Source organism: Rhinolophus ferrumequinum, chromosome 7 (genome assembly GCF_004115265.2).
Source record: "Rhinolophus ferrumequinum isolate MPI-CBG mRhiFer1 chromosome 7, mRhiFer1_v1.p, whole genome shotgun sequence".
In the NCBI taxonomy this organism is placed as follows: Eukaryota; Metazoa; Chordata; class Mammalia; order Chiroptera; family Rhinolophidae; genus Rhinolophus; species Rhinolophus ferrumequinum.
The window spans coordinates 53895255-53907792 of record NC_046290.1 but is presented as its reverse complement, the minus strand read 5'-3'; the positions used below and the strand labels follow the sequence as shown (position 1 = coordinate 53907792).

The window sequence follows — 12538 nt, the reverse complement described above, 5'->3', positions numbered from 1 at the left end:
TCTTATTAGAAGGGGGAAATCATCAAGGATCTAAAAATATTCCTGGGAAAAGTATTTAGTTTACCAAAAAACGGCGAATGGCAGTTCAATTCTGCACCTCAGAACGGCTAACACATGCCAACTCAAGCTATCACCCCTGTGAGCACTCTACGTAAGTTTCAGTATGTTTTCAATTTTCTAGTTTCCTGTGTTTCAAAAGAATGAAAGTTTTATTATTGGGAATCCAAAATGGTACAACATTAAGCATACTGAAAGGAGAGTTAAAAAGAAGAAGGAAAAAAAACTAAGTAAACAGCTTTAGACAATTTTAAATGATGATATCTAAGAAGATGTAATAATGACCAAAATATCAGAGTTTTCTAGTCAATCTGATATTTTTATAAATCTTAAGAAGAGTTTAAAAACAGCATCAAATGGTAGAAAACACAGAAGAAAAGACCTCTGTGATGTGAAAAACAGAAATGCTATCATGTACATGAGGGAAGGCTGAATTTTTAAAAGGGACTCACAATCAGCTTGCTCTGGCCTCTGAGCAGCCCTGAGCCTCCCTGCACTTCCTCCGTTCCCTGCTCCCTCTACTCCCCTTACACTCACACATGTAACCTGGGCACATGCTCACGGGCTGCTTCCTCTGCTTAAACCCTCTGCTCTCTACTCCAGTACTATACTCCTCTTTATCCTTCAGATTAGAGCTCAAATGATAATTCCTTAAGTCATATCTCCCTCACTATGTTCTCCTAAATGCTGAAATCCTTCAAAAGCTTGCAGTTACATATCTATGTAATGTTATAAATAATGATTGTCTTCTCTCATACAGACTAAAGGTTATGAGATCTGGGACTGTTTCCAGTTTACTCAGCAAGATGTCCCAGTGCTCAGCATGTAAGCATCTGTTAAATGAATGATACATGAAGGAAAACCATAGTCAGAATTTTTTTGTTGTCAACAAACAGCAGTATGTACTGTGTATTTCCTTAGTCAATGCAAAGTCACGTGGTAGTCATACAATAAATGCAACCTAGAGTGAGAAGCCATTGCAGAATATGGAGGAAATACGATTATGAGGGACTGACAAAAATATTTGAAATCCAGCATATGCTTAGAATTGAAAACCAGTAATGAAGTCAAGCTTCCCAGATAAATGTATTGGACTGTGATAGTTAGTATGCCATCGTAATGTGAACTAACTGTAAACCCAAAACTTGCTGGGCAATCTTTTCTTCACCACTAAGGGAAGTATAAAAAATTGTGTAATACAGTCATCCTCAGTTAATCTTTTCTAGTTAAACATGGCTAAGAACACAAGAAAAATGAATAGGGTAAAATAGGTTTATTCACATACAAAATTCTTTAAGTATTCAGAATTTTGAAAATTCTTGAGAATGGTCGTTTAAGGGTTACTTCTGTTGAATGTCCTTAGAGCATACACTTAAGAAGATATCCATCTAAATATTTCATTTACTTTTATGACATAGTGCAGGTTTATAACCAGGCAATACTTTCTTTAGTATAGTAAACCGAAAGGAAGCACCACGTAGTCAAACACCTATCTTAAGCAGGAGTGATTGGTTAATGCTAAGCTAATAGTTTAATTTGGTAAGATAACAATAACACAATAATAATAATTAAACAGGTTTTATGGCTAAATTTAGAGAGTTGAAATAACTCACCCATGTAAAGACAGTCTCTCATTCTCTTTTATAAACACTGAAGAATATGTCATTAATTAACCAACTGAATATTTAAAATCACTCACTAGCTGTGTGACCTTGGATAAGTTACGTAGACTCTGTGTACCTTTGTACAATACAGTATTTGACATTATTTAACATAGTTAGGTCAATATTTCCATAGTAGATAGTTCCCAGTTAAGATGGTAATGTTAGTTTTTAGAGTAAACTTAGGGACTTAGAAAATTACATTTGTCTTGGTTATAAAACATTTTTAAGACATTAGGAATAACACATTTTTTCAGACCTTCCAAAACACACTGCACCATTTAATTACAAAAACTGTGACCATTACAAATGCACTTTTTAGCTTCCTTTTGTGTTAATATTTTCTTGATTTTCTTATATGGCTAAAGAATAATTATTTTCATGTAAGGATGGAATTTTACTTTATAAGCCAGATTGCCAAATGATCTTTATTATAGCTTTTACATTTATGGACAAATTAATGTGGTAAATTTTCCTGTATGAATGGGGTATCTAGTTCTTCACTAATCATGTTGCTATCCACTCATTAAATGGTGTTTGAGAGCCCAGACAATCTGAGAATTCACCTTGGCTGTGCCTGGTTCTTTACATTTACCTGAGGCAAAACCTATTGTCTTTCTACCATGCAAAAACATAGAAAGGAACTAAGAAAGGATCAGAAGCAGAAATTGGACAAACTTGAATTGTCATTATGTGGTTTCATTATTTTGTTTAATCTTAATTTCTGAAATATTAGGCATACTTATCATCAAAAGCAAATACACTTATGTAGGGCTTGATTTCACTTCTCCATCTTTAATATAACATAAACAATATACTTTAATACGTAGTAGCTCATAGAATATGGTAAACATTTCCATAGTAGTTTTCAGGACCATTTTCTGATGGAAACTATTTTGTATTCTCCCTGTTTAGTAATTTTATTGGTACAAACAACTTTACTACAAAGGTTTCTTTTATATTGATATATATAGTTTTCCCAGAAATTTTCAGATTGTTTACAAACTGATTTAATTCTCTCAGCTGAAAAATAATGTAATTTTTATCAAATGCAGTTAAATTACAATTACTACATCAGAATGCCATCTCATTAACCCAGAAGGAACTGGGTTATTACACTTTTTAACCATGAACACAAATTAAATATGATATACAAATAACGCATTATGACCTTCTGATACTGACATGCTGGGGAGATGGAACTGGAGAGTCCATCAATTAGTTCCAAGCATTTCTCTCTAATACAGATCAAAGGTGGGTCTCAGATTCAAAGAAAATGCCATAAAACAACTCCCACTTTTGACAGAATTTTTAAAAATTTGGAAAATAATTCCAAAGATTCCAATTTAGAACCTTAAGCTGGTGTACTTCCTTCACTCTGCAATCACAAAATTATTTGTGCATCTCTGTCTCTCAATAGATTATAAGCTCCATGAGGCTGTGTGGAAAATATTGGCTTTAAAATGAAACATTGGTAGTGCCGCTTTGGAAATATAACTGTCTTCTGAGCCCTGGTTGCTTTTCATCTGTGAGAAGGGGACATTAATACTTACTTTGTAGAGTTTGTGTGAGGTTTAAATGAGAGTTCACATATAAAGCATTTAGCCTAAATCTTATTTATCTTTGTATCTACCTCTTCTACTATACTTTGACACTGTAGCAATGACAGTATCATTATAAATGATTAAATAAAGTTAAAAGTTACCATAATTTTTTATAGATTAGTATATATAGAGAGATTAGCATACATTAGTATTTAGTTTTTTTAAAAGTACAAAATAATCCATGATATTTAGAAATGTATCAAAAATTTTACATTGTGAAATACTTATAAATTTAAAAGATGAATAGATTCCTCATCCATGGACATTTTACATTTTTTAATTTTATATTTTTCATGAATTTTCATTGCTAATAGTAAATGTATAAGTAATTTATTGCTAAATCATATTTGTGCTTTGAAAGTGGTGAATTGTACAAGTATAATAGAATTATAGATATTGGGAGGGATTTTACAGATCATCTAGTTCAATCTTTTCATTATACAGATAAGAGAACTAAATCCCAGGAAGAAGAAATAACTTGCACAAAATCTGGTAGACATTAAAAAAATAAATAAATAAACCGTAGTACTGACATCCCTTTCCCCACTTTATTTGTTCTTGAAATGCAGGCTGGAGAAGCCAAGAGAAGCCAAAAAAGAAAAATAGAAGATGCCCAGTGGGAATATCTGAAGGGACTGGAGGCCATATAATTTCTTAAAGGACTTAGGGAACCGTGAAGTTTAGAGTTAGGGACCAATATCTTTTCACCTCTGTGTAGCAAACTACCCTACATCTACCTTTATTTGGGAGACTATAGCTAGAGTATATTAGCCTAACTGTTGAACATGTTGATGAGAAGTTATCAGAGTAAAACAGTGTTTAGGAAGGTATGAAGTAGGTAGTAGTTTGAATTTAAAAACAAAATAAGGGTTAATCATCAGTATTTGAGCCTAAACGCTCACAATGACATAATTAGCAGGCAGTTCAAAAAGCTAGTAAGGTTTACATGAACTTTGAAAGTGGTGAAAGTATACAAAATAAATATTGGCATAGTCATCTAAACATGGAAAAGAAAAGGAACACAATATTAATTGCATATATGTTGGTAGAAACAAACACATTGCCCTTATTTAAAAGCCTATATATAATATTTAGTCTTTGATTCAGATCTAAACTGCTATCTCTGTGCCATGCATATCAGAAAGCTGTTTAAGCAATATATGTATTCAGAAATGTTAGTAACCCAAAACGTTATATTCAGTTCACACATAGAGGAGAAAGACCTAAGACGCAGCTCTCCAACATATAATCTATATATTTCATTCTACCCCCAGACCCCAAAATCTTTATCTGACAAAACAAGTAGACCAAAATTCCACGAGGACAGGGGCTATGTCTATTTTCTATTCTCATGAATCCTAAGCATCCAATAATATGCCTGGCACATAACTGACACTCATTATGCATTTGCTTACAATTTGACTGAATAGAGTTTTCTGAATATTTCAAACTGTTTGTACTTTTAGTTTTCCCATATTAACCTATAGGAAGAGTTTGCTTACTCTAATATTTGCAAATTGGAAATGTTTTTGTTTCATTATTAAAGAGATCATAAAATAATACCTTGAACTCTATGAAGCCAGCGGGTTATGAGCGAATTTGTAAATGCACATGATAAACACAAAAGCAGTAAGAGTTCAGTGCACACTGGGTTTTCACATATACGAGTATTGTCTGAAGACATAAGGGACCCACCATAGTATGCAGACAGCATTTTCAAGTACTAGTAGATCAGGCCAGTCGTAGAGAGAATCAAAAACCCAATGATAAATAGACAAACAAAACAATGCCACTATTAACTCTGCAATTCTTATTTTGATGCAAGAAACTCGAAAACTCCCTCCTGTCAGGCTGCCAGTTTCCTGAGAGCATGGATTGTGCGTGCCTGTCTTGGCACCCTCTCTGTCTGTAACAGAATTCTAAAACGTTTTGCTCTCAGGACCCCTTTAAACTTTTAAAAGTTTTTGAAGAACTCATTTTATGTGGACTATGTGTCATATTCAAAATTAAAACTGAGAAAATTTAAAATTTTTCATCAATTAATTTAAAAATAAACCCAGTATACGATAACATGAATAAGATATTCTTTACGAAAAATCATTATATCTCCCAAAGAAAAAATCTTGTGAGGGCAATGTTTTACACTTTTGCGAATCTGTTAGATGGGCTTCAATGGAAACAGCTGGATTCTCATTAGCTCCTGCCCTCAGTCATGTGTGGCAGGCTATTTTAATTGAAACATATGAAGAAAACCCGGCCTCACATAGGTATGGAACTGAAGAAGGGATAACCTTGTGGATTACCACAAAGAACCTTGGGAATCCCCAGGGGTCCTCATTCCACACTTTGATAACCACTCCTCTGTAAGATCATCTGTCATATGGCTACTGTTCAAGAACTATTTGCCAAATTAATAAAAAGGTTCAAGAAAAAGAAATAAATTCTCAGGCATATATTTTTATATATGGATATATATATATATATATATATATATATATATATATATATATATATATATATATCCAAATATACAAATGAGTTGCACAGTTGTTTTTGATTCAACTGATAATATTCCTTTAAATGCTGATTGTTTTGCTGCAATAAAACGTTTATTATCCCAATTTCTCAACTCTTTACAACTAAATTGGGATACAGATTAAAGGGAGGGTAGTCTGAACTAAAAAGTGAACTGTAAAAACAAAGTATATAAGTCTAAAGTATAATAGAAATAAATGTGACTAGAAAGAGACATTTTACATGAAAAACAATTCCAAGTATAACCAAATAAAGGGGTTAATTTGAATGCTATATTGGCCTCTTTAAAGCAGTAAATTAGATTGAAACATTTTACTGAACACAAGCTGGATTCTAATATTTTTGGTATCCTACATGCCATTTCTAATTAATCTATAAAAGCCACAAGAAAAAACTTTTTGCTTATATTTTTAGCATTTCTGCCTTAAATATTAATAGGAATTAACTGAATACCAGGGAAAATATATGGATTTAAACATTTTACAATTTCCAAAATCGTAAATTTTGTTCTTTAAAAATAGCCTTAAATTCAGAAATAAAAAATGTAACTTTTCAGATTATATATTAGATTTTTAAAATGTCATTTCACTATTTGGCAAAGCATAAAATGACTTACTTTTCCTGTTCTTGAAGCTGAGGTTCCTGAGAAGCCATTTTAGGTTCTGTCCCAAGATGTTTCTGCATCCGCTGCCTCCTCTTTCTACTTGGTGCAATATCAGTGACATCAGGACTTGAAATAATGGAATCTTCTCTTCTAGAAGTAGCTAAAATAAAGTGATATGAAAATGTGACCCCCCAAAATTACACATATAATTTGTGAATAAAGTATCAACTTGCTGCTGATATAATGTAACACAATAAAACATAGCAAAACTATTTTTAAAAATTTATGTAGAGTGGGAGAAGTGAGCCAGTTAGATAGTGTGTAATACTTTTAAACCAATATAAAATACAAAGTATGTTGTACACATGGAATAATTTAACGAAAATGGTCTTTACCTATCTTGGGCAACAATCTTCCCAAATTCATTATTGGCACAATTTGATCTCTCAGTGCTAGAAATATTAGGTTGGTGAGAAAGTAATTGCAGTTTTTGCAATTATTTTTAACCTTTTAAACCGCAATTACTTTTGCACCAATCTAATAGACAGAAGTGCCTTAAAGACACCTCTGAAAGGTATTTTTTGGGGAAAATACTGCTACAGGAATAATATAAACCAAATTGATACTGAACAGTAGTTATTAGCAGAAATGGAAATTTCTGCTAGTTATCCAGAGATAATTTCACAGACGTTTCGGCCAACCATGAGGAATGAGCGTAAGAAAATACTAACAGATGTCTTTAAGGTGGCTAAAACCATTAAATTAACCTTAAAAGTGTTTGATATACTTGAAACAGAAGCAACAATAGAAACATGGGTGATTTATACTCCTTTATTCTCTTACAAACAACTTAGTTTCAAAGAGATTTGGGGAGTCCAGAATTCTTTCATCTAATATACAGTATATTCTGCTATAATATGTATTCCTATACAAATAAAAAAGCTCTTTTGCAATTCGTAATAATGAACAAAATCAATATAATTTGGATTATGGATGTCCTGCTGGTGCATGATTTTTTCCCCCTAGCATATTAACTGTTTAAATAGTGATCAGGGGGGCAAGCTTTGATCCCAATTAAAGAGAGAGCCTTAGCAATGTACAAAGGTCTAAAAAAAATGGATATGAGTGGCTAAAAATGTTGTATAAGTCCATTCCTTTAGCACAAATAGGTGTGATTTAGTGGAGCCAAGAACTCTACACTTTTTAAAAGATAAGTACCATATGATCTCACTTATTTGCGGATTCTAAAGAAAAGAATAAGTGAATGAACTAATCAGAAACAGTTTGGGAGACAATGAGGAAAAACTGAGGGTTGCTAGATGGGCGGGAGGGGTGGGGGGTGGGGGGGAGGGTGAGGGGATTGGAGGGCAGTCGGTGACCACAGGATGGCCACGGGGTTTGAAAATTAATCTGGGGAACGTAATTTGGTGGTTACCAGAGCGTAAGGGGGTTGGGGGGTGGGGGATGAGGGTGAGGGGGATCAAATGTATGGTGATGGAAGGGGAGCTGACTCTGGGTGGTGAACACACAGTGTGATTTATGGATGATGTGATACAGAATTGCACACCTGAAATCTATGTAATTTTACTAACAATTGTCACCCCAATAAATTAAAAATAAATTAATAAAAAAAAAAAAAGTTAAGCTCTCTGCTAAAGCTGCAGTTACAGCTGAACAAGTTGTGCAGTCATTTCTTCCTGAATGTTGAATCAGATATTTAATTTTGATGAAAATACCAGAATCAGATACAGTCAATAACTCCCATCTCCTCCATTTAAGAGGAAGTGGGATGCAAAGGGCTAGCTGATTGTGATGCTGGGCACAGATGTTGCTAGAGAGTTAATGGAGTTATTATTTTTATTAGGATCGTAACCAGAGAACTAATAACAACCTAAAGCTGAAACGATTTTGTGTGGTCTACCCAAATCTTAATTTTTCCCCCATAAGCTCTATTATTTTTACTGCACAATTCTGCAGAATGAGTGGTTTTTCAGGCACACATATATCACATTCTAGAAGAAAACACTGTTATTTTGAGTTCTCACTCTGCAGTTCATGCTTCTCTGAGGGACCTGTGGTCATCTGGACACTGTTGACCACTCTTCTGAACCTGTTTTTTTATTTTAAATCAATACCATTTTTGAGAATATATGTGCTGGACACTTTGCTATGGGTTTTACATATATTATCTTATTAATCATAACCTTGTGAAGTACTTACTATTACTGCCTTCATTTTACTTATGAGGAAACCAAGGCTTTAAGAAACCAATTTAGTTAAGCAACTTGCCCAAAAATACAGCCTTTGTTTTTATATTTTATCATATGACAATTTAAAAATGGGTAAATTATTCCTTGATCAAATATTAATTGAATGCCCATCAAAGTATATTTTACTTTCCACATATTTCACGTATTTTATTTTATTATCCACTAAAAATGAATTGGGAGTAGAGAAGGACAAAAAAAAAGGGTGTTTCTCTGAACACATTCAAGCTGAATGATTTCTCTATTTCTTTTTATTAAACTAGGAGGTGACTCAGGAAGATAATTCTGATTTCCTGATTTCTTACCAGGCCACTCTCACCTAGGGTTTGTTTACTCAATCATGTAAGTAATCAACAAAATACAAGCTTGTCCATAAACAAAACTAGCAAAAGTGTCAGAGTTAGAGGATGTTTCAACTGTAGATAGACTTGAAAAATGGAGAAAAAATCACATTTAGTGACATGTTGGACATCTAGGAGGAAAGAACATAAAGTTCAAACTAAAATGTATGGTAAAATTTAAAAAAATAAAGTTGTCAAAAAGTTGTGCCATTCACTCCAAATGATGGCTTACATGTTAGTACCCAAAAGGATGTTTCATATGTGATATGGTTGTACTATTTCCTTTAAAATACAATGTGTTTAAATGTGCATGCCAGTGTGAGCTACTCGTATAAACCATGTTGCTAGCATCTACTCAAGAATGCACAGACCAGGAGCAGCTTGTTGGGATTCTAAAAATAAATTCCATACTTTTGAAAAAGCTACTAGAGGAACTTTTGTGATTTACATCTCAATCAATAATTGATTTACTAATTAGCATATTGAATGACAAAAAAATGTGCTCTTGGAGATCTCTTGGTGAACACAAGGCACAAAAACAAGCATGATGAATACAGCATATGGGCTCTCCTGAGTGAAATTGAAGGCATTTGAGATGTACAGATTGGCTATAATATTTTAGAGATATTCTCCGTCATATTATGAACAGGGTATAAGAATTCACTGAGGTTTGTTTACTCTTAGATATGATGCCCTGTGCGAAAATCTTTAAGTGGTCCTATGTCCAGTTGTGAACTTTGGACAATTGTGGTTGCCTGATGCCAGGAAGAATCGTCATTCCTGCCTCAGGATTCTTCCTACTTGCCCAAAGTGAATATTTTATATGAGGGAGTCACTGGGACACCTAAAAAGACAGACAGAATTTCTTCTATCATATTATAGGACAGGTTCATGAATTATTTTGTGCTTACTTGATAATAAATATTTAGTTGATAATTCTCTGCATGTGCGGGAAAACTTAACCTGACAATTTATTATTATTATCTCCACATTTCAAACGTCTTAGTGTCTGGCATTATTTACCACAAAGAACCAAGAGTTGTGTATAGCTAAGTGTTTCAGTTCGGTTCGCTGCACCTTTTTATTCCTTTCTCTTGACAATTACAGTGCAGCTACAATCATGAGGAAAAAGGGCTAGCATATGAACTAATTACTGTTGAAACAGGATATATCTTTTTGGGTTTGTGTTTGCACCATGGGAAACAGTTTTCTCTTCAGTTTATTACATACATGTAATAGCAAGTTGTATTACAATATATTCTCTTAATTTATATATTCATTTAAAATGAAGTTTTGATAACATTTCTATAGCCTTTAATAGAAGAGAAAATGTTCCATCCTATCTTTCTTCTCCACCCTGCAATGACAGAAACCAGGAAAGAGAGCTGCTACTCTAACCCCTGGTACCTAAGTATTAAATTGCTCATTAAAGCAGTCCTCAAATTTCAACCCATCCTACCTTATCCTCTGCTTGTGCTAATGTTTGGTCTTTTCACTCTATTTGGTCTCAAGGCTGGATACTTATTTCTATTCTGACACTGGATCCCTTGAACAATTATTCTAGGTATCCAAACAAGCAAAGCTGTTTTATATACAACAGCAAGGATGTGATCTACATTTATAGGAAGTCAAATATGGGACTTCCAAAATGTCTACATTATTCACAATCTTACATATTTTTAAGTGAAAGCTTTCCCTTTCAAATCCTGCATCCCATTTTTAAAGAAAAAAAAATCAATTCATATTAAGCTTACTAGGTTATACATACTCATTTTAGATATGAGCGAGAGCTTGAATAGAGTTGGAAAAGAATGGAAAATGTTCAAAGAGTAATGAGAAGGAGTGTCGCCTGGTTGGAATAATGTTCATGAGAGAAAAAGATTTAGGAAATGACTGGGTAAGTATAGGGAGCAGGAAAAGAGGGAAAGAAAGAAAGAAAAAAAACAGATACATTATATAAATTTGCAATTTTTCAAATCCAGGCAAAAGAGTATAAATTTGATCTTGACTGGGGAATATTTTTCTGAGGTTTCATCTCTAGAATTCCCAGTTTTTAATATTATCATCAGTCTCTGTCATGACAATGCGTCTTTCACCATTTCCAGGAATTTTTGAGAAAAGAAAAGAAAAAGAAAAAAGAAAAAAACTATTGCCAATTAACTTAATACCACTGAAATACTTATTGGCAGAGCTGCGGGATAAATTTCAAGGTCTCATTAGGTTCACTGAATCTAGAAAATGGGAAATCTTTACACAAGCCTTGTTATTGTGAAAGGTGGCTCCACAGAAAGCCACACTTCTTCTCATCTGACAGAAGAACGGCAGGAGCTTGGCAGCAGTAGTTCAGACATGACAGGGGAAGAGTGTTGGCTTCCTGGGTACTCTCAATGTCGCAAGGAAATGACACTGTTGGCTAAACCGCCAGCAATCTAAATAAATCCCATGAGTAAAACTTCCTGGTAAACTTAAGTCTCTGACCATTCAACACTTAAATCCCAGCATTTTAAAAGACATTTTTTTAGGTTTATAATTTGTTTTATCAGGGCCTCTTTATTCTCTCTTATCTGTGGATCTTTTTCCCCCTTTTCATATGATACCATAAAAATCTAATGGAGATTGCCACGCTTCGGCCCACTCCCAACCCGACACACACACCTATCTCCAGCCTCTGCCCAAAACAAAACATTCAAGTTCTAAGGCATGTTATTCATGGCAATAGCTACTTAGATCTTAGATTAAATTATTGAATAAAAGAGGCTCTGATCTTCAGGTCCCTTCACCATGAAGAAATGTGTGCTGTGTGAAATAGGCCATGTCCAAACAAAACAACGTTCAGTTGTTCCCATGGCCTATAAAGTAATGTCCTAAGATCCTAGCCCTGCATTCAAATCTCTCTGCCATGTGACCCTCACCTGCCTGTCTTACCATACCTCCCACAAATCTTCTACCATAGTGTGTAAACTCTTCCAAGGGCTCTGGGTTTCCTACATCTTCCTTTTTGTTCCTTACACTCCCTGTCTTGAATGTCCCCCATTCCTCTATTGGCACACCTACCTGCTTCCTGCCAGCAAGCCCATGGGTCATTTCAGTCATCTCAAGTAGTTCCAATCCACAGCATCTCTCCTTTCTCCATGCGCTGATAGTCTGAACCACTCATTTCACATGTACTATCTCGTATTGTTATTCTCTTTTTATGTTTAGCTCCTGTTTCTCCAATTAGATTATAAACACCCTATAGAAAGGTCATACCTTATACTTTGCTACAGCCCTAACAAATTACCCAATAGTGCTATACATGATAAGTATGAAGACTTGATCTCTTATTTTTTAAAAGAAAAATCAAAACTTATTTACTTATGAACCTCCAGATGAGGTAGATGGAAAGTCACATCAGAAGGACTGGGTCTGGGTCTCTAACTTTGCCATTTACCTTAGACATATTACCGAATCTCTTAAGTTTCTCAACTAA

The 12538-nt window shown here is 34.1% G+C and overlaps 1 protein-coding gene across 2 annotated transcripts in view; it reads right to left on the bottom strand.

Moving 5' to 3' along the window:
- The window catches only part of XRCC4 (X-ray repair cross complementing 4), a 297733-nt gene that overhangs the window by 133378 nt on the left and 151817 nt on the right, over positions 1-12538 (bottom strand). For both annotated transcript variants that reach the window (XM_033110629.1, XM_033110627.1), the window contains exon 7: positions 6474-6621. In XM_033110629.1, coding sequence (XP_032966520.1) covers positions 6474-6621 — 148 coding nt within the window. The remainder of the gene's footprint in view (positions 1-6473; positions 6622-12538) is intronic.